At 49.0% G+C, this 22,500-nt stretch overlaps 1 protein-coding gene across 2 annotated transcripts in view; it reads left to right on the top strand.

The window, feature by feature from the left end:
* dlc1 (DLC1 Rho GTPase activating protein) overlaps window positions 1–22,500 on the top strand; it is a 154,719-nt gene that overhangs the window by 119,549 nt on the left and 12,670 nt on the right. For both annotated transcript variants that reach the window (XM_042317124.1, XM_042317125.1), the window contains 5 exons: window positions 2,982–3,063; window positions 6,958–7,021; window positions 13,701–15,382; window positions 18,095–18,274; window positions 20,906–21,065. In XM_042317124.1, coding sequence (XP_042173058.1) covers window positions 2,982–3,063; window positions 6,958–7,021; window positions 13,701–15,382; window positions 18,095–18,274; window positions 20,906–21,065 — 2,168 coding nt within the window. The remainder of the gene's footprint in view (window positions 1–2,981; window positions 3,064–6,957; window positions 7,022–13,700; window positions 15,383–18,094; window positions 18,275–20,905; window positions 21,066–22,500) is intronic.

The raw sequence follows: 22,500 nt of genomic DNA, 5'->3' as shown, positions 1-22,500 counted from the left end.
AATTTACTCGCTATGCTAATTTGAATGGACAAACACAAGACAGGCTGTTCTGTTGACGTCCTCTCCAAGTTGGTATTTTTATTGAACTACAGCTGAAGTCCAGAACATTCTATAGACTGTAGAGTCCAATGACACGCATGACTCCTCTCTTCCTGTCCTCTTTCCTTCCATCTCCATGGTCCTCCAATCCTTTTATCATTTGAAGTGCTAATTCACCCCTCCCCGCCAAGTTGCCTTGCTTATGCAGAAACACGCGCGCCACACACACACACACACACGCCACACACGCCACACACACACACACACACACACACACATTCCTGAGGTGCCAGCGGTGTGTTTTTGTTTTGCCTCAGTGAACCTCGATGTTGCAGACACACAAGTGAAACAATTACCAAAACCCTGAAGCCATAAGGTGTCCTCATATGTAACCTAAAAACGTGCCCGCACAGCCAGTACCCTTTTATGTAATCCGAGGGACCTTAAAGCATGATACAACTAGCTTTGTCAACAGTTCGTTAGTCGTTGCCATTGAACCGTGCTGGGTGTTCTATCTACCAAGACACTGGGACGTTCGCCATGTTTTTGGAGAGGTGATTAAGGTTGTGTGTGACAGTCGCACGCACGCACACACACACACACACACACACACACACACACACACACACACACACACACACACACACACACACACACACACAGAGAGAGAGAGAAGCACACACACAGAGAGAGAGAGAGAGAAGCACACACACACACACACACACACAGAGAGAGAGAGAGAGCACACACACACACACAGAGAGAGAGAGAGAAGCACACACACACACACACACACACACACACACAGAGAGAGAGAAGCACACACACACACACACACAGAGAGAGAGAGAGAGAAAGCACACACACACACACACACACACACACACACACACACACACAGAGAGAGAGAAGCACACACACACACACAGAGAGAGAGAGAGAGAAGCACACACACACAGAGGCGCGCACACACACACACAGAGAGAGAGAGCACACACACACACACACACACACAGAGAGAGAGAGAGAAGCACACACACACACACACACACAGAGAGAGAGAGAGAGAAGCACACACACACACAGAGAGAGAGAGAGAGAAGCACACACACACACACACAGAGAGAGAGACACACACACACACAGAGAGAGAAGCACACACACACACACAGAGAGAGAGAGAGAGACACACACACACACAGAGGCGCGCACACACACACAGAGAGAGAGAGAAGCACACACACACACACACACACACAGAGAGAGAGAGAACACACACACACACACACACACACAGAGAGAGAGAGAGAGCACACACACACAGAGGCGCACACACACACAACACAGAGAGAGAGAAGCACACACACACACACAGAGAGAGAGAGAGAAGCACACACACACACACAGAGAGAGAGAGAGAGACAGCACACACACACAGAGAGAGAGAGAGCACACACACACACACACAGAGACACACACACAGAGAGAGAGAGAGCACACACACACACAGAGAGAGAGAAGCACACACACACAGAGGCGCGCACACACACGATTACAAAGAGAGGTACACACACACACACACACAGAGAGAGAGAGAGAGAGCACACACACACAGAGGCGCGCACACACACGATTACAAAGAGAGGTACACACACACACACACACACACAGAGACAGAGAGAGAGAGAGAGAGAGAAGCACACACACACAGAGGCGCGCACACACACGATTACAAAGAGAGGTACACACACACACACACACACACAGAGAGAGAAAGCACACACACACACACACACACACAGAGAGAGAGAGAGCACACACACACAGAGGCGCGCACACACACGATTACAAAGAGAGGTACACACACACCAAACCATCCATCCGACAGCTTTGTGATGAGTTATGTCGACTCATACCAGGTCCCTCTGATGAGGACAGAATCCGTGCTGACACACGACACATTCCCCCCCGTCCTCTGTTCTATTATCTCTGGCTGTAAGGGACTCCTGCCCCACAGCAGATAAGGCAGACAGATAGTACTGTCACAGTACAGCTTGTGGAAGGTGAATAGAAAAGCCAACGTTTTCTTATCACCGTTGGCCCTTAGGCTTGCGTCCCAAAAAAATGGCGCCCTACTTTTAACCAGGGCCCATATGTTTCTGGTTAGAAGTAGTGCAGTAGAAATGGAATAGGCTGCCAATTGGGAGGCGGACTAGGTAGCTAGGAGGCTAGGAGCTGTAGGATACCCCGACTAGGGTCATCATTGCATTCTTGCCTCCGTCCAATACATTCCTTTATAATTGATCTCTCTTCTTCTTTCACACGTTTTTACTCACATCTTCACCAGCAGACATCAGTGGGGGTTCAAGTCTCCGTTCCAAATGGCACCCTATTCCATTTATAGTGCACTACTTCTAACCAGAAACGTGCGGGCCCTGGTTAAAAGTAGGGCGCCATTTTTTAGAGTGAGTTTGAATCCCAGATTTCCCCTTTAATAAAGTGAGTTTCCCAACTTGCCCCTTTAATAGAGTGATATAGAGAAGAGAGAGTGAGATAATCAGAGGACTCCTTTAATGCAGGAGAACCTATTGTCATTCTACTGTCGTCCCCCGCCCACACTCACCCCCCTGCTGCCCAGGTCTGAATGGTACAGCTGTGTTTGTTTGGCCGGCTAAGACGCCACTTCCTCTTAGCTTTCATTGTGGTGTGTGTCGGATGTGTGTGGGTTGTGTGTGGGGGGAGGAAAGGAACAGGTGGACACTTGTGAAGACAGTAACCCAATGTCTGACAGAGAGTTACATAGTTTGCAATGTATTGTGTCTGCTTACTGGTGCAGTTAAAGACATCAAAAAAATGTATTTCTCTCTTCCTCCCTCCCTCCTTCTTGCTCTCTCGCTCTCTCTCTCTCTCTCTCTCTCTTTATCTCTCTCTCTCGGTTTCAGATGGCTTGTTCCCCATTGAGATTGTGTCTGTGACCAGGGACCATGATTTCCTGGACCGAGATGCCATCGAGGCTCTGTGCAGGTGAGACTTCTCCTCCACTTCTCTTTTTCTTCATCTCTCACTTCTCCAGAAGTCAACAACTGAACCTGTAGAGCATTCTTGTAGGTCTCTTCTCTCTTCCCTCCTCTCCTCTCTCTTCCCTCCTCTCCTCTCTCTTCCTTCCTCACCTCTCTTCCCTCCTCACCTCTCTATGTCCTCCTCACCTCTCTGTGTCCTCCTCACCTCTCTATGTCCTCCTCACCTCTCTATGTCCTCCTCACCTCTCTATGTCCTCCTCACCTCTCTCTATGTCCTCCTCACCTCTCTCTGTCCTCCTCCCTCCTCTCCTCACCTCTCTATGTCCTCCTCACCTCTCTATGTCCTCCTCACCTCTCTATGTCCTCCTCACCTCTCTATGTCCTCCCTCACCTCTCTATGTCCTCCTCACCTCTCTCTCCCCTCCTCACCTCTCTATGTCCTCCTCACCTCTCTATGTCCTCCTCACCTCCTCTCTTTCTCAACCTTCACCCACTTTTATGTTCCATTGTCTATTTATTTTTTCTTCTTCTCTAAATCTGTCGATCTGTTCATCTTCTCTGCAATAGGGGAAGGCATAGTGAAGATAGCGAAGAAAGTATATCTTCAAAGATGGCATGCTCTGCAGGTTAGGTTTGAGATGAAAGAGGAACGCGATAAGCCTCTTTTCTCCCTCGGCCTCTTTCTCTCTATCTCTCTTCTGACTCCCACCTGCTTTCTCTTTCACTCTGCATCCATCGCTTTTGTCTAACTTTAACTCTGCCTCTCTCTGTACCTCCCTCTCTCCCTCTTTCTCTTTCATTATGCTTCTATCTCTTCAGCTTTTCCATACATCCTCCCTCTCTGTCCTCTCTCTCTGTCCTCCCTCTCTGTCCTCCCTCTGTCCTCTCTCTCTGTCCTCCCTCTCTCTCCTCCCTCTCTGTCCTCCCTCTGTCCTCTCTCTCACCTCCCTCTCTGCCCTCCCTCTCTCTACTCCCTCTCTGTCCTCCCTCTGTCCTCTCTCTCTCTCCCTCTCCTCCTCCCTCTCTGTCCTCCCTCTCTCTCCTCTCTCTGTCCTCCCTCTCTCTCCTCCCTCTCTGTCCTCCCTCTCTCTCCTCCCTCTCTGTCCTCCCTCTGTCCTCTCTCTCACCTCCCTCTCTCTCCTCCCTCTCTGTCCTCCCTCTCTGTCCTCCCTTGTCTCTTCCCTCTCTCTCCTCCTCTCTAAATCTGTCCCTCTCATCTTCCTCTCTCATCCTCCCTCTCTTCCTCCCTCTGCTCTTTCCCTCTCTGTCCTCCCTCTGTCCTCTCCTCTCCTCTCTCTCTGTCCTCCCCTCTCCTCTCTTTCCTCCCTTTTGTCTCTGTCCTCCCTCTCTCCCTCTTTCCTCTCTATCTCTTCAGTCCTCCCTCTCTGTCCTCCTCTCTCTCTGTCCTCTGTCCTCTCTCTCTCCTCCCTCTCTGTCCTCTCTCTCCTCCCTCTCTGCTCCCTCTGTCCTCTCTCTCACCTCCCTCTCTGCCCTCCCTCTCTCTCCTCCCTCTCTGTCCTCCCTCTGTCCTCTCTCTCTCACCTCCCTCTCTCCTCCTCCCTCCTCCCTGTCCTCCCTCTCTCCTCCCCCTCTCTGTCCTCCCTCTCTCTCTCTCTCTGTCCTCCCTCTGTCCCTCTCTCTCCCCCTCTCCTCCCTCTGTCCTCTCTCTCTCCTCTCCCTCTCTCTCTCCTCCCTCTCTGTCCTCCCTCTCTGTCCTCCCTCTCTGTCCTCCCTCTCTCCCTCTCTGTCCTCCCTCTCTCTCCTCCCTCTCTCTCCTCCCTCTCTCTCCTCCCTCTCTGTCCTCCCTCTCTCCTCTCTCTGTCCTCCCTCTCTGTCCTCCCTCTGTCCTCTCTCTCCTCCCTCTCTCCTCCTCCCTCTCTCTCCTCCCTCTCTGTCCTCCCTCTCTGTCCTCCCTCTCTTTCCTCCCTCTCTGTCCTTCTTCTGTCCTCTCTCTCTGTCCTCCCTCTCTCTCTCCCTCTCTCTCTGTCCTCCCTCTGTCCTCTCTCTCACCTCCCTCTCTCTCCTCCATCTCTGTCCTCCCTCTCTCTCTCTCCTCTCTCTGTCCTCCCTCTCTGTCCTCCCTCTCTCCTCCTCTCTCTATCCTCCTCTCTCTCACCTCCTCTCTCCTCCCTCTCTGTCCTCCCTCTCTCTCTCCCTCTCTGTCCTCCCTCTGTCCTCTCTCTCTGTCCTCCCTCTCTCTCCTCCTTCTCTGTCCTCTCTCTCTCACCTCCCTCTCTCTCCTCCCTCTCTGTCCTCTCTCTGTCCTCTCTCTCTCCCCTCCCTCTCTCTCTCTGTCTCTAAGTGATGAGGTATGATACATGCACCGTGGGGGCTGTAAATGTTTACTTCTCTCCAATTAGAGAGGTTTTGTACCATTGTCCTGTTCTCTCCATCTCTCTTGTCTTATCTCTCCACATTCCCTCCCTCGCTCCGTCTCCACGGTCACGCTATGTTCTTGTTGTTGTTCTTAAAGAAAATAAATCTATATCATTCCCTCCTTTCGCCACACCTGGGTGGCTTCTCGGCCCAAGGGGTTGTGGGTAACATTTAAAGGGCTATCTATCATGTTATGTAATGTCATGTCAGTGGTAAAGGTCCTATGGTGTCACTTTCAATAGCGGAGGTGCATGAAGATGGTGGCCCACGTGCACTTACCACAAATGAAACCTTTTTCCTAAGTTGTACACAGCTCTCCGTTCTTTTTTGGTTCATTTTTATTTTGTTGTTTCCTTTATTATAATTTATTTGTTTATTTATTTATTATAGCTTTTAATTTTTTATGGTCACTGGCAGAGTATACATTATCCCAATTTGACCTTCAAGGCGCCTGCACTTTGGATAAACAGAAAGAGCTGATTTGGTGGCACATTGAACCATGTGGCGCGCCGTACTTTAGACAGTCAGTGGAAAGTGCTAAAACAATGACTTGGCCTGTGAATTCTGCCATCTTTATGTTCGCCATTGGAGGATGGGCTAAAAGTATACCATTCTATTGACTCCCTTCCAGACATTATTATGAGCAGCCCTCCCCTCACCAGCCTCCTCTGTTACTGAACAGTTGACTCCTGGGACCGGTGAAGTAACTTCCATGCATTTAAATACAGTTGTTCAAAATGCATCTATAAGATTTATCAGGAGTGAGTGGACTTTTCCAGTTGATCTAGGTTACGTCCCAAATGGCAACCTATTCCTTGTATAGTGCACTACGTTTGACCAGAGTTTGGGTCCTGGTCAAAAGCAGTGCACTGAATAGGGAACAGTGTATTGAAGCAAGGCTTCAGAAGTCATCTCTCCATTCGAGCCTCTCAACCCCTTCCTCAATCCCTCTCTCTCCATCCCTCCCTCTATCCTTCCCTTTCTCAACCCCTTCCTCCCTCCATTGTCACATGATCTGCTTTCAGAGCTCTTCAGAGGGGAGAGCACACACACACACACACACACACACACACACACACACACACACACACACACACACACACACACACACACACACACACACACACACACACACACCCCACCCCCTCGCCAGGTGTCCAGCGGGATAAGCCCCCTCCTTCCCCCTTTGTCGTCTTGTTGTCGCCAATCTAGCTGATTTCTCTCTCTTTTCATTCCTTCTCTTCTTCCCCTCTTATCCCGGCTTATCCTTCAGCGCCTCATTAGCTGCTCACCTCCTCTCTCTCTCTCTCTCTCTCTCTCTCTCTCTTCCCCTCTCTCTCTCTCTCTCTTCTCTCTCTTCATCTCTGTCTCTCTCTCACTCTCTTCCTCTCTCTCTCTCTTCCTGTCTTTTCTCTCTCAGGAGTTTGTCTCTGTCAGAGGCTTGTTGTTGGGGCTTTTGCTAGGACTCCTCGAAGTGTGTGTGTGTTTATGTATCTGATTGTGTATCTGTATCTATTTACAGGAGACTGAACACCCTCAACAAGTGTGCCCTGATGAGACTGGAGATCTCCCCACAGAGAAAGAGAGTAAGTTCCTCCCTCCTCTTCCTCCATCCTCTTCCTCCCTCCTCTTCCTCCCTCCTCTTCCACCCTTTTTTCTTCCACTCTTTCACACCCAAAAATCCCCTAATTCTTCAGAACTTTTCCAACCCCAGTTGAGTTTTTCCTACCTGTCCTCCAACTCCGACCTCCTTATAGCCTGGGGTGTGAAAGTCTCTCTCTCTCTCTTCTCTTCTAATGAAAAGGCACCTGTCTTTTTATCAAGCCCTTTATGAAGAGCCCAAGGCAAGGAAAGATAGCTTTTATGTCCAAATGAAGGGCTTGCTGTTCACGCGGCTGGCCCTTCTTCCTCAGCCCTGATCCTGAACACACGCGCACACACGCACACACACACATACAGACACACACACACATACAGACATACACACACATACAGACACACACACACATGCAGACATAAACACACACAACATCACTTCCTCATATCATTGTCCATAAAAGGGAATAGTATGTCGCTGCTTTCTCATTTCTCTCCCCCTGGTTTCATTGGTTAAATTAAAAACAAGCCAGCTATTGGCCATCATCCCCATAACATGATCCCCATACCGCAAACTAATCCAAACTATCCCAAACTATCCCAAACTAAACCAAATTACCCCAAACTATCCCAAACAAACCAAACGAACTAAACTAAACCAAACTAAATCAAACTAACCCAAATTAACCCAAACTACCCCAAACAAATCAAAACTAAACCAAACTATCCCAAACTACCCCAAACTAAACCAAACTAACCCAAACTAATCCAAACTAATCTAAACTCATTCCAACTACGCAAAACTAAACCAAACTAATTCAAACTACCCCAAACTCAACCAAACTAAACCAAACTAACCCAAACTAATCCAGCAGGACACTAAGAAGCTTTGTTGTTTGTCAAGATCATCCTCCCATTAACCTCCATTCTGTAATTACCTAAAATCTTAAACAAGCTAGTTCCTTGATCCGTGTGTGTGTGTGTGTGAGTTGGTATTCAATGGGATGACCCTCGCTGTGTCACCTTTCATCAAGGAGTCAACAGAGAAGGGCCAAAGGAGGTACTGGCTCTCTGTTCAGACTGACAGTTGTTAACCTCCCTAGTCAGCATAGAAACGCATTGACTTCCAGCCCTACTCTGTCTATAGAGGACGGCAGGTAGCCTAGTGAGCCCTACTCTGTCTATAGAGGGCGGCAGGTAGCCTAGTGAGCCCTACTCTGTCTATAGAGGGCGGCAGGTAGCCTAGTGAGCCCTACTCTGTCTATAGAGGGCGGCAGGTAGCCTAGTGAGCCCTACTCTGTCTATAGAGGGCGGCAGGTAGCCTAGTGAGCCCTACTCTGTCTATAGAGGGCGGCAGGTAGCCTAGTGAGCCCTACTCTGTCTATAGAGGGCGGCAGGTAGCCTAGTGAGCCCTACTCTGTCTATAGAGGGCGGCAGGTAGCCTAGTGAGCCCTACTCTGTCTATAGAGGGCGGCAGGTAGCCTAGTGACTACTCTGTCTATAGAGGGCGGCAGGTGGCCTAGTGAGCCCTACTCTGTCTATAGAGGGCGGCAGGTAGCCTAGTGAGCCCTACTCTGTCTATAGAGGGCGGCAGGTAGCCTAGTGAGCCCTACTCTGTCTATAGAGGGCGGCAGGTAGCCTAGTGAGCCCTACTCTGTCTATAGAGGGGCAGGTCAGGAGCCCTAGCCTAGTGAGCCCTACTCTGTCTATAGAGGGCGGCAGGTGAGCCCTAGTGAGCCCTACTCTGTCCCCTCTGCAGGCAGTTTCACTTTCCTGAATAGAGGGCAGGTAGCCTAGTGAGCCCTACTAGAGGGCTGTCTATAGAGGGGGCGGCAGGTAGCCTGAGCCCTACTCTGTCTATAGAGCCCTACTCTGTCTATAGAGGGCGGCAGGTAGCCTAGTGAGCCCTACTCTGTCTATAGAGGGCGGCAGGTAGCCTAGTGAGCCCTACTCTGTCTATAGAGGGCGGCAGGTAGCCTAGTGAGCCCTACTCTGTCTATAGAGGGCGGCAGGTAGCCTAGTGAGCCCTACTCTGTCTATAGAGGGCGGCAGGTAGCCTAGTGAGCCCTACTCTGTCTATAGAGGGCAGGTAGCCTAGTGAGCCCTACTCTGTCTATAGAGGGCGGCAGGTAGCCTAGTGAGCCCTACTCTGTCTATAGAGGGCGGCAGGTAGCCTAGTGAGCCCTACTCTGTCTATAGAGGGCGGCAGGTAGCCTAGTGGTTAAGCCTGAAAGGTTGCTGGGTCAAATCCCCGAGCAGACTAGGTGAAAAATCTGTCCATGTGCCCGTGAGCAAGGCCCATAACCCTAATTGCTCCTGTACGTCTCTCTGGATAAGACTGTCTGCTAAAATGTAAGTGTATACCTCTCCCTCTATTGAAATGTGTTTTCCTCACGTCTCTTCCCCGTAGTGGTTGAAATCAGAGACGCGGCGTCGTTTAGGACGTATCAAAACACCCACAGGAGTGACTGAATGCAGGTGAAGATAAGACTGGTCATCTAGGTAGTTCTAGGTATTGACATGGTTGCTATTGAACTCCAAAGTCAAACTCCCCCACGATGGTCGTCACGACGTCAGTCAGTATTTCAGACAGAAGGAGTTTCTGGCTGCCGCGATCAAAGCTGAAGTAAGAAACTGCCAGTGTGTGTCGTGGTGAGTGGAGAGTGGGGTCATAAAATGAGGACCCGGGGTTTTATTTGATGGACTTTTGTCCCCATCGTTCTCAGCCACCGTGAAGGAGGCGCCTGTGAAGTCTGGAGACTCCCGCGCCCCTCCTCTGCCCCCCGGCTCCCTGGTCCCCTCTGCAGGCAGTTTCACTTTCCTGAATTAGGGGGACAGACTGGCCCTGTGGGGACGATAGAGTAGTTACACCTCTGTGGGGGTGAGCGTGGGGGTGTTGCCCTAGCCTGGTCGGCTGGCGTGTGAACTTCTCGGATCGGGGTGGAATTTCCTGGACTCCCCTCGGGACGTGTGTGTGTGCGTGCGTGCGTGTGTGTGTGTGTGTGCGTGTGTGTGTGTGTGTGTGTGTGTGTAAGAGAGAGAAAGATAGTGAGACTCTGTTGTCGTTTTCACGGTCAGGGATAAGTTCCAACACAATAACAACCATTAACCAGCTGTGTGTGAATCTTATCTCTGTGAAATGTTCCAGCGGTCGGGAGGGAGTTGAGGAATGTTCACAGATCTGCTGTCTGTGAATATCCCTGCTGCTCTCACACAAAGGCCGTGTCCCAAACGGCAGCCTTTCCCATATATAGTGCACTACTTTTGACCAGAGTTCTATGGGCCCTGGTCTCAAGCAGTGCACTCTGAGGGAATGGAAGGTCATCTGGACAGAATACAGTTTGACTTCATGGCCATTCACCTTTTAGAAACAGATTTCATGTTAAAACCTTGTTCATGAAACAGAGAAAGAAAATCTTGAAAATATGACGTCTTTTTGATTAAACTGTCATTTCTTTGTGCATTTTGCTTCTCTTCTTAGAGTGATGATGTGTCACCAGCGGGTTGACGTTTATTATCAGGAATCTTAGAGGCAGAACTGAGGGATTTTCACTAGATGGGATATGTGGCAAATATTCATGTTTTCTTTTTTTGATTTTCGGCTTAATTTAAGATTAGGGTTATCAGTGTGGTTAAGGTTAGGGTTAGGGTTAGGCATTAGGGTTATCAGTGTGGTTAAGGTTAGGGTTAGGCATTAGGGTTATCAGTGTGGTTAAGGTTAGGGTTAGGCATTAGGGTTATCAGTGTTTAGGTTAGGGTTAGGGTTAGGCATTAGGGTTATCAGTGTGGTTAAGGTTAGGGTTAGGCATTAGGGTTATCAGTGTGGTTAAGGTTATTAGTTAGGGTTAGGCATTAGGGTTATCAGTGTGGTTAGGGTTAGGGTTAGGGTTAGGCATTAGGGTTATCAGTGTAGGGTTAGGCATTAGGGTTATCAGTGTGGTTAAGGTTAGGGTTATCAGTGGGTTAAGGTTAGGGTTAGGGTTAGGCATTAGGGTTATCAGTGTGGTTAGGTTAGGGTTATCAGTGTGGTTAGGGTTATCAGTGTGGTTAAGGGTTAGGCATTAGGGTTATCAGTGTGGTTAAGGTTAGGGTTAGGGTTAGGCATTAGGGTTATCAGTGTGGTTAAGGTTAGGGTTAGGCATTAGGGTTATCAGTGTGGTTAGGGTTAGGCATTAGGGTTATCAGTGTGGTTAGGGTTAGGCATTAGGGTTATCAGTGTGGTTAGGGTTAGGGGTTAGGCATTAGGGTTATCAGTGTGGTTATCAGGGTTATCAGGTTAGGTTAGGCATTAGGGTTATCAGTGTGGTTAGGGTTATCAGTGTGGTTAGGCATTAGGGTTATCAGTGTGGTTAGGGTTAGGCATTAGGGTTATCAGGGTTTAGGGTTAGGCATTAGGGTTATCAGTGTGGTTAGGGTTAGGCATTAGGGTTATCAGTGTTTAGGGTTAGGCATTAGGGTTATCAGTGTGGTTAGGTTAGGCATTAGGGTTATCAGTGTGGTTAGGGTTAGGCATTAGGGTTATCAGTGTGGTTAGGTTAATTAGGTTATCAGTGTGGTTAGGGTTAAGGTTAGGTTAGGCATTAGGGTTATCAGTGTGGTTAGGGTTAGGCAGTTGGTTAGGGTTAGGCATTAGGGTTATCAGTGTGGTTAAGGTTAGGGTTAGGCATTAGGGTTATCAGTGTGGTTAAGGTTAGGGTTAAGCATTAGGGTTATCAGTGTGGTTAAGGTTAAGGTTAAGGTTAGGCATTAGGGTTATCAGTGTGGTTAAGGTTAGGGTTAGGGTTAGGCATTAGGGTTATCAGTGTGGTTAAGGTTAGGGTTAGGCATTAGGGTTATCAGTGTGGTTAAGGTTAGGGTTAGGGTTAGGCATTAGGGTTATCAGTGTGGTTAAGGTTAGGGTTAGGCATTAGGGTTATCAGTGTTAAGGTTAGGGTTAGGCATTAGGGTTATCAGTGTTAAGGTTAGGGTTAGGGTTAGGCATTAGGGTTATCAGTGTGGTTAAGGTTAGGGTTAGGTTAGGGTTATCAGTGTGGTTAAGGGTTAGGGTTAGGCATTAGGGTTATCAGTGTGGTTAAGGTTAAGGTTAGGGTTAAGCATTAGGGTTATCAGTGTGGTTAAGGTTAGGGTTAGGGGTTATAGGCATTAGGGTTATCAGTGTTAGGTTAAGGGTTAGGGTTAGGCATTAGGGTTATCAGTGTGGTTAAGGTTAGGGTTAGGCATTAGGGTTATCAGTGTGGTTAGGGTTAGGCATTAGGGTTATCAGTGTGGTTAAGGTTAGGGTTAGGCATTAGGGTTATCAGTGTGGTTAAGGTTAGGGTTAGGCATTAGGGTTATCAGTGTTAAGGTTAAGGTTAGGGTTAGGCATTAGGGTTATCAGTGTGGTTAAGGTTAGGGTTAGGCATTAGGGTTATCAGTGTGGTTAGGGTTAGGGTTAGGCATTAGGGTTATCAGTGTTAAGGTTAAGGTTAGGGTTAGGCATTAGGGTTATCAGTGTGGTTAAGGTTAGGGTTAGGCATTAGGGTTATCAGTGTGGTTAAGGTTAGGGTTAGGCATTAGGGTTATCAGTGTGGTTAAGGTTAGGGTTAGGCATTAGGGTTATCAGTGTTAAGGTTAAGGTTAGGGTTAGGCATTAGGGTTATCAGTGTGGTTAAGGTTAGGGTTAGGCATTGGGGTTATCAGTGTGGTTAAGGTTAGGGTTAGGCATTAGGGTTATCAGTGTTAAGGTTAAGGTTAGGGTTAGGCATTAGGGTTATCAGTGTGGTTAAGGTTAGGGTTAGGCATTAGGGTTATCAGTGTGGTTAAGGTTAGGGTTAGGGTTAGGGGTTAGGGTTAGGCATTAGGGTTAGGTTAGGTTAGGGTTAGGCATTAGGGTTATCAGTGTGGTTAAGGTTAGGGTTAGGCATTAGGGTTATCAGTGTTAAGGTTAAGGTTAGGGTTAGGCATTAGGGTTATCAGTGTGGTTAAGGTTAGGGTTAGGCATTAGGGTTATCAGTGTGGTTAAGGTTAGGGTTAGGCATTAGGGTTATCAGTGTTAAGGTTAAGGTTAGGGTTAGGCATTAGGGTTATCAGTGTGGTTAAGGTTAGGGTTAGGCATTAGGGTTATCAGTGTGGTTAAGGTTAGGGTTAGGGTTAGGCATTAGGGTTATCAGTGTGGTTAAGGTTAGGGTTAGGCATTAGGGTTATCAGTGTGGTTAAAGTTAGGGTTAGGCATTAGGGTTATCAGTGTGGTTAAGGTTAGGGTTAGGCATTAGGGTTATCAGTGTGGTTAAGGTTAGGGTTAGGCATTAGGGTTATCAGTGTGGTTAAGGTTAGGGTTAGGGTTAGGCATTAGGGTTATCAGTGTGGTTAGGGTTAGGGTTAGGCATTAGGGTTATCAGTGTGGTTAAGGTTAGGGTTAGGCATTAGGGTTATCAGTGTGGTTAAGGTTAGGGTTAGGCATTAGGGTTATCAGTGTGGTTAGGGTTAGGCATTAGGGTTATCAGTGTGGTTAAGGTTAGGGTTAGGCATTAGGGTTATCAGTGTGGTTAGGGTTAGGCTTAGGGTTCAGTTTAGGTTTGAGATTTTATTACTTTGTGGCCGTGCCAGCTATTGACCACTCTGCAGAGCTGCCTCCAGAACAGGATTCATGACGCTAACCTGCCCCCTCTGTCTTCTCTCTCTCTACTCCAGAGTGAGGATTCAGACGAGGAAGAGCCATGCGCCATCAGTGGCCTTTGGACCTTCCAGCGGGACAGCAAGCGCTGGTCTCGCCTGGAGGAGCTGGATGTCTTCTTCCTCCCGGGTGGAAACCAGCCGCCCTTCCCCCAGGTCCAGAGACCCTCGGCCGGGCAGGGGCAGCTCCGCGAGGGCCTGAGCTCCGAGAGTGTACTGACGGATCTCAGCGAGCAGCCCGAGGTGGCCTCGCTTCACAGCAGCGGGAGTGTGGGAGAGGGAGGGATAGTCGATGGTGCCACATCTAGCGATGCCACGCCAGCGGCGGGCGCCACCCGCGCCAACTCGATGGCCAGCATGTGCTCCTCCTCGGGCACGGGCGGATCGTGTGGCGCCACAGAGGACTCGCTGTCTGACGGGCATCCGCACTCACCATTGGAGACGACCCAAGGTCACTTCTCCTTCGACGGCAAGCCCAGTGGAATTGTGGGAACAGGAGGGATAGAAGGAGGAGGGAGCGAAACTAGAGGAGGGAAGAGCACGCGCTCACGGGCCAAGAGTTTCCTCAAGCGCATGGAGAGCATCAGACTGAGGAGCGCCACCTCCAATAGCAAGAAGAAGAACGGAGGCGGGGGAAGACCTTCCAAACTGGAGATCAGCGGGCCGGTCATCAAAGAAGGACTAGACGACGACAAGCTACGGCGCCTCAATTGCGTTGACATCTCCACCCTCAACCCGACCCAAACCATGACCCTGAACCGTAACAGGAGTGTATCCTACTCCACGCAGACCAGCAGTGGCAGCATGGGGAGCTCCGGAAGCACGGGCAGTAGCCAATCAGAAGCAAGCAGCGGGAGCACCGTTAGCACCCCGAGCCCGGTGACACGAACCCGAAGCCACAGCACCGCGGTGGGGGCCAGTAAGAGAGGTGGGATGTACCTGGAAGGTTTTGACCCGTTAAGCGTGTTCCTACAGCCGCCTGGAGAACAACAACCCCCAGGTTCAACCCAACCCAAAACCAGACAGAAACCACCTCAGCAACAGCCTAGTAACCGGATAGTGGCTGAGCAAAACCAAAGCAAGCGTGGTCGCCTCAACGGAGAGAGGGAGGAGGAAGAGGAGGAAGAAGGCGTGATTTTCTTCTACCTTCCCGAAGGCCACAAACCGGGCACATTCCCCAAAGCGCTCGGCAACGGCAAACAACCACCGCAAAGTGGAAATGCCGATCCGCGCTATCTCGGTAGTCGATGCCAAACGCGTTGCGGCTCCACCGGCTCAGCGGACAGCCGCCTGAGTTTCTACGACAACGTGCCCAACGTGGCCTATCAAGGCGAGGAAGACGATGGAGACAATGAAGAAGGGGAGGGGCCAAAGTTGGAGGATGTACTGGAATGTGTCAACGGCCTGCAGCGATTCGTCAACGCTTGGACGGACAGGGTGGCAGCCGGAGAAGAGGATGACGAAGAGGAAGAAGAAGAGGGGGATTCGGATTCGGCATTGGATTCAGCGTCTCCTTGTCCGTCCTCACCTTTGCAGAACCGGCTGGAGGAGACGGACAACGGGAGCGACCAGGACAGCACGGGCAACCCTCTGGGAGAAGGGGAGGGGGAAGAAGGAGAGGGGGAAGAAGGAGAGGGGGAAGAAGCCATGAGGGAGAGGAGGGACTCCGGAGTGGGAGCCTCTCTCACCAGATCTAACAGGTCAGTAATTCATTCATTAATCACCTCTCTGTTAATCAATCTATAGATATCACCAATATTGTTATTGTCCCCATTTGAGAAAATGTCCTGTGTGTTAAGATGAAGGACTGGCGAGCTCAATTCAGTGTTTTGGATGAAGGGTTGAGAGAGAGAAAGGGTGAGAGAGAGGATGAGAAGGAGGGTGAGAGAGAGGGTGAGAAGGAGGGTGAGAGAGAGGGTGGTGGAATGGAGGTGCACAAACAGACAGAAAGAGGGAGAAAGAAGGGGGTACAGAAAGAGAAAGAGAGAGATATGGGTAAAGATACAGAAAGAGAGATATGGGTAGAGGCACAGAAAGAGAAACAGAGAGATGGGTGGAGGTACAGAAAGAGAAAGAGAGAGATGGGTTGGGGTACAGAAAGAGAAGAGAGATATGGGTAGAGGTACAGAAAGAGAGAGAGGGAGATGGGTAGAGGTACAGAAAGAGAAAGAGAGAGATGGGTTGGGGTACAGAAAGAGAAAGAGAGATGGGTAGAGGTACAGAAAGAGAGAGAGGGAGATGGGTAGAGGTACAGAAAGAGAAAGAGAGATGGGTAGAGGTACAGAAAGAGAAGAGAGATGGGTAGAGGTACAGAAAGAGAAAGAGAGATGGGTGAGGTACAGAAAGAGAAAGAGAGAGATGGGTAGAGGTACAGAAAGAGAAGAGAGATATGGGTAGAGGTACAGAAAGAGAGAGAGGGAGATGGGTAGAGGTACAGAAAGAGAAGAGAGATGGGTAGAGGTACAGAAAGAGAAAAGAGGAGATGGGTAGAGGTACAGAAAGAGAGAGAGGGAGATGGGTAGAGGTACAGAAAGAGAGAGAGGGAGATGGGTAGAGGTACAGAAAGAGAGAGGGAGATGGGTAGAGGTACAGAAAGAGAGAGATGGGTAGAGGTACAGAAAGAGAAAGAGAGAGATGGGTAGAGGTACAGAAAGAGAGAGAGGGAGATGGGTAGAGGTACAGAAAGAGAAAGAGAGAGATGGGTAGAGGTACAGAAAGAGAGAGGGAGATGGGTAGAGGTACAGAAAGAGAAAGAGAGATATGGGTAGAGGTACAGAAAGAGAGAGAGAGAGATGGGTAGAGGTACAGAAAGAGAGAGATGGGTAGAGGTACAGAAAGAGAAAGAGAGATATGGGTAGAGGTACAGAAAGAGATGGGTAGAGAGAAAGAGAGATGGGTAGAGGTACAGAAAGAAAGAGAGATGGGTAGAGGTACAGAAAGAGAAAGAGATATGGGTAGAGGTACAGAAAGAGAAAGAGAGATATGGGTAGTGGTACAGAAAGAGAGAGAGAGATGGGTAGAGGTACAGAAAGAGAAAGAGATGGGTAGAGGTACAGAAAGAGAAAGAGAGAGATGGGTAGAGGTACAGAAAGAGAAAGAGAGATATGGGTAGAGGTACAGAAAGAGATATGGGTAGAGGTACAGAAAGAGAAAGAGAGAGATGGGTAGAGGTACAGAAAGAGAGATGGGTAGTGGTACAGAAAGAGAAAGAGATATGGGTAGTGGTACAGAAAGAGAGAGATGGGTAGAGGTACAGAAAGGGAAAGAGAGAGATGGGTAGAGGTACAGAAAGAGAGATGGGTAGTGGTACAGAAAGAGAAAGAGATATGGGTAGTGGTACAGAAAGAGAGAGATGGGTAGAGGTACAGAAAGGGAAAGAGAGATGGGTAGAGGTACAGAAAGAGAGATGGGTAGTGGTACAGAAAGAGAAAGAGAGATGGGTAGAGGTACAGAAAGGGAAAGAGAGAGATGGGTAGAGGTACAGAAAGAGAGATGGGTAGTGGTACAGAAAGAGAAAGAGATATGGGTAGTGGTACAGAAAGAGAAAGAGATATGGGTAGAGGTACAGAAAGAGAGAGATGGGTAGTGGTACAGAAAGAGACAGAAATAAAGTCAGATGGAGGGAGGAACACACAGACAGAGTGGACATGTTGAGACGACTCTCCCAGCCCTGACCCTTACGTAACCGGCTGTCATGGCGATGAGGTGCAGTGAATACCTCGGATCTCGGGAATGCCGATCTGTCTCCGCGACGATGCAGCCATTCCCTCAGGAATCCACAGGCAGAATTCCAGAAGGTTTCCGACGCTCCCATAGCCGCTGACAGCCAGGCGAGACCAGTGCTTCCCAACTCCAGTCCCTGAGTTCCCCCATAAGCACCTGGTTTTGTTGTATCACCGGACAAACCTGGTTCAACTCATCGAGGGCCTGATGATTAGTTGACGAGTTGAATCAGGTGTGTTTGTCCAGGGCCACAATAAAAATGTGTACTTCTACTGGAGGAACGGAGTTGGGAGCCTCTGGGCTCGATCAATCCCTGTTATCCCAGTGAGCATCTCTTATCACAGGGGTCATAGGACTCGTCTGGATGGATGTCCTGCTAGTTACCTGGTCAGAGGAGAGGGCTTTATGACCTCTGGTCAAGTTCTGAAAATGATGAAGACGTATCTTCTCCTATATGTCTCTGTGTGTGAACACTTGTGTGTTTTGTTTATTTCTCCCTAATATACGTTAACCTATATATTTTGACTTATATATTTTACACACATATTTGATATATATTTATATGAAATTCTTTGCAAACATTTGTGCTTTTGTATTTTGAAGTTTGATTGTGCTTCTGATATCCCTCCGTATTTTTCTGTTTGCTGTGCAATATATTAGGTTAACACATATATTTGTCTCTACCCAAGGCCTCAGAAACTGCGCTGGCCCAGTTTCCAGGCCTCCCACCGGCCCAGTCACTCCTGGGCCCAGCGGCAGATGGGCTGCCAGTCAGTACTGCAGATGAACCTGCTCCAGAAGCTCTGTCTGCTCCAGCTAACAGCCCTCCTGGAGAAACACACCCCCACCAACAAACACGGCTTCAGCTGGTGAGTCGGCGGCGGCGGCCATTTTGATTAGTTACGGTTCATAAAACTTGGAGTTTGTGGCAAACACATTGGAATTTTTTCTCACACGAGGTCTCACACGAAAACAGCTGAAAATGCAGGCCCCCAAAAATGATATTGAGTGTATGTATAAAAACCCTTGTTAGCCTATAGCCTATAGCCTAGCATGCTGCTCCGATAGCGCTAGTTGAAGCCTAGGCCTACAAACAAATAGACCACAACAATCATAGGCTCTATTTTTCCTCTAGTTGGAATTCCTCCCACTCTTCTCCCACAGATAGCAGGCTGTTGGGTCTGAACGTAAGGGGGGTCTCAACATTCTTTTCCCAGGCTAGCTAATGGCTGGTGCACTGGTATACGTTGTCATCTTTTGACGGGGGCAATCACAGAGTTCACACGCACAGGCTGTTAAAATGAAGACCTGGAGGCCGAGTCTGTAGGCCCAGTCCTCGACAATTACCGAAGTCTGTCTGTCTGTCTGTCTGTCTGTCTGTCTGTCTGTCTGTCTGTCTGTCTGTCTGTCTGTCTGTCTGTCTCTCTCTCTCTCTCTTTCTCTCTAATTTACTCTCTCTCTCTCTCCACCTCTCCCTCCCTCCATCTTCTTATCTAACCTAGCTTCATGATCTGGACAAAGCAAATAGCTCGAGCCTCACCTCAAATCTCTGTATAGTGCTGTGCTTGTCTTCACCCCACCCAGCTTCAATGAGTCAGAGAAGCTCCACACCTTCTCCAGGGTGGCAGGGGCAGAGAAAGGGTTATGACAGGCTTACGACAGGGTTATGGCAGGCTTACGACAGGGTTATGACAGGCTTACGACAGGGTTATGACAGGCTTACGACAGGGTTATGGCAGGCTTATGACAGGGTTATGGCAGGCTTACGACAGGGTTATGGCAGGCTTACGACAGGGTTATGGCAGGCTTACGACAGGGTTATGGCAGGCTTACGACAGGGTTATGGCAGGCTTATGTCAGGTCTTTTAATCACTGAGACCATTTGATTTTTGAGCTGGAGGCTTGGCTGCACATACCCAGAATTCCCTTCTGAGATCGTAGCATGTTCCCTTCTCATTTACCAAGCTGTGGTCATTCTTCTGAGAAGCGAGTAGCACACACACACTTAAAAGCACACGATACATACACACCCATAAACATGTGTGCTCTTGTAAAAACCATTATACCATCCCGGAGAGCGGTAGAACATCTGACATTCAGACACACACACACACACACACACACACACACACACACACACACACACACATGGTCAGTGTTAGGGGCTTGAGGCACAAACACACACACACACACACACACACACACACAGTGACATGGTCAGTGTTAGGGGCTTGAGGCACAAACACACACACACACACACACACACACACACACACACACACACAGTGACATGGTCAGTGTTAGGGGCTTGAGGCACAAACACACAAACACACACACACAGTGACATGGTCAGTGTTAGGGGCTTGAGGCACAAACACACACACACACACACACACACACACAGTGACATGGTCAGTGTTAGGGGCTTGAGGCACAACACACACACACACACACACACACACACACACACAGGCACAAACACACACACACACACACACACAGTGACATGGTCAGTGTTAGGGGCTTGAGGCACAAACACACACACACACACACACACACACACACACACAGTGACATGGTCAGTGTTAGGGGCCTGAGGCACAAACACAAAGTGCGGATGCGGATGTTTACACCATTACGAACCCACCCCCCTTACCCTCTCCTCCCTTCTCCTCCTCCCTCCCGGTTTCTATTGTCTTTGTGTTTATCCTCCCTCTCATAAACTGGGAGAAAGCTAGGCTTCTGCAGAACCCACACAAGAACCCCACCTTAGCTAGGTGGTAGCGTGACGTGTGCTAATGCTAATGTTAGCGTTGGTGATTCAGCGTAGCAGTAAACTTCTGCTCTTTCCATTTGTTTAGTGTTCAACCTTTATTTATTAGGTTTGTCAGTTGGGAACCAATTCTCATTAACAATATCCTGTGGCCTTGTAGGTGCAGGTCTGAGGGACCCTATACTGACAAATCCTGTTTGATTAAACAGTACAGGCTTCTCTAGCTCCAGTCCTGGAGAGCTGTTGTTCCTGCCTCCACAACGCTGCAGGTGTCTTACTGTTGGGTTGGAATGAAACCCTGCACACACGGCGGGTGTATTATTGTTGGGTTAGAATGAAACCCTGCACACACACACACATACACTGAGTAGCCGTCCGTCCAGGACCAGAGTAGCAGAAGCGGTTGGATTGAGTGTTGTAGTTTGCTGTGTGTGGTAGTCATCATGTTGGTTGCTTTCTGTAGTGGACATTTACAATGTTACCGCTGCTCTGTTAGTACAGTGACAGAGGACAGGGACAGAGGTCAAAGTCCAACACCTACTTTACTCCTGTTGCAAAACCATGTGTGTGTGTGTGAGTACACTCGTTTGTGTGAGCGTGCGTACGTGTGTCTGTTCTGTGTGCGTGTGTGTGTGTATATGTTCTGTGTGTATGTGTGTTGTTATTGGCTATTTTAACCTGTCCCTCTATGTGTGTGTGTTGTGTGTGGGTTGTGTGTGGGTTGCAGGGCTGTGCCGAAGTTTATGAAGCGGATCAAGGTGCGGGACTACAAAGACCGGAATGTGTTTGGAGTGCCTCTGCTGCTGAACGTCCAGCGTACGGGTCAGCCCCTGCCTCAGAGCATTCAACAGGCCATGCGCTATCTACGCAGCCAATGTCTAGACCAGGTACGGCCTGCCTACCTGTCTGTCTAACCTGTCTGTCTAACCTGTCTGTCTAACCTGTCTGTCTGTCTGTCTGTCTAACCTGTCTGTCTGTCTGTCTGTCTGTCTGTCTGTCTGTCTGTCTGTCTGTCTGTCTAACCTGTCTGTCTGTCTAACCTGTCTGTCTGTCTGTCTGTCTGTCTGTCTGTCTGTCTGTCTGTCTGTCTGTCTGTCTGTCTGTCTGTCTGTCTAACCTGTCTGTCTGTCTGTCTGTCTCTGTCTGTCTGTCTGTCTGTCTGTCTGTCCTGTCTGTCTGTCTGTCTGTCTGTCTGTCTAACCTGTCTGTCTGTCTGTCTGTCTAACCTGTCTGTCTGTCTGTCTGTCTAACCTGTCTGTCTGTCTGTCTGTCTGTCTGTCTGTCTAACCTGTCTGTCTGTCTGTCTAACCTGTCTGTCTGTCTAACCTGTCTGTCTGTCTGTCTGTCTGTCTGTCTGTCTGTCTGTCTGTCTGTCTGTCTGTCTAACCTGTCTGTCTGTCTGTCTGTCTGTCTGTCTGTCTGTCTGTCTGTCTGTCTAACCTGTCTGTCTGTCTGTCTAACCTGTCTGTCTGTCTGTCTAACCTGTCTGTCTGTCTGTCTGTCTAACCTGTCTGTCTGTCTGTCTAACCTGTCTGTCTGTCTGTCTAACCTGTCTGTCTGTCTCTGTCTAACCTGTCTGTCTGTCTGTCTAACCTGTCTGTCTGCTGCCTGTCTGTCTGTCTGTCTAACCTGTCTGTCTGTCTGTCTAACCTGTCTGTCTGTCTGTCTAACTGTCTGTCTGTCTAACCTGTCTGTCTGTCTGTCTAACCTGTCTGTCTGTCTGTCTGTCTAACCTGTCTCTGTCTGTCTAACCTGTCTGTCTGTCTGTCTGTCTAACCTGTCTGTCTGTCTGTCTGTCTGTCTGTCTGTCTGTCTAACCTGTCTGTCTGTCTGTCTGTCTGTCCTGTCTGTCTGTCTGTCTAACCTGTCTGTCTGTCTGTCTAACCTGTGTCTGTCTGTCTGTCTAACCTGTCTGTCTGTCTGTCTAACCTGTCTGTCTGTCTGTCTAACCTGTCTGTCTGTCTGTCTAACCTGTCTGTCTGTCTCCTGTCTCTGTCTGTCTGTCTAACCTGTCTGTCTGTCTGTCTAACCTGTCTGTCTAACTGTCTGTCTGTCTGTCTAACCTGTCTGTCTGTCTGTCTGTCTGTAACCTGTCTGTCTGTCTGTCTGTCTGTCTGTCTGTCCTGTCTGTCTGTCTGTCTAACCTGTCTGTCTGTCTGTCTAACCCCATAGTTGTATATTTCCCTGGAAGAATCAGTCTTTTTGTCAGAGTTGGAATTTGGGAAAAATGGCCAGTTAAATATTCACAGTGTGTTACACACACACACACACTCTTTCTGTGTCAGTTTTGAGGCCTCACATACTGTGTTTGGGAGACAAGAA

Source organism: Oncorhynchus tshawytscha, unplaced genomic scaffold (genome assembly GCF_018296145.1).
Source record: "Oncorhynchus tshawytscha isolate Ot180627B unplaced genomic scaffold, Otsh_v2.0 Un_contig_7123_pilon_pilon, whole genome shotgun sequence".
NCBI lineage: Eukaryota > Metazoa > Chordata > Actinopteri > Salmoniformes > Salmonidae > Oncorhynchus > Oncorhynchus tshawytscha.
The sequence above is the reverse complement of the archived record's forward strand: the minus strand, read 5'-3'. Positions and strand labels throughout refer to the sequence as shown.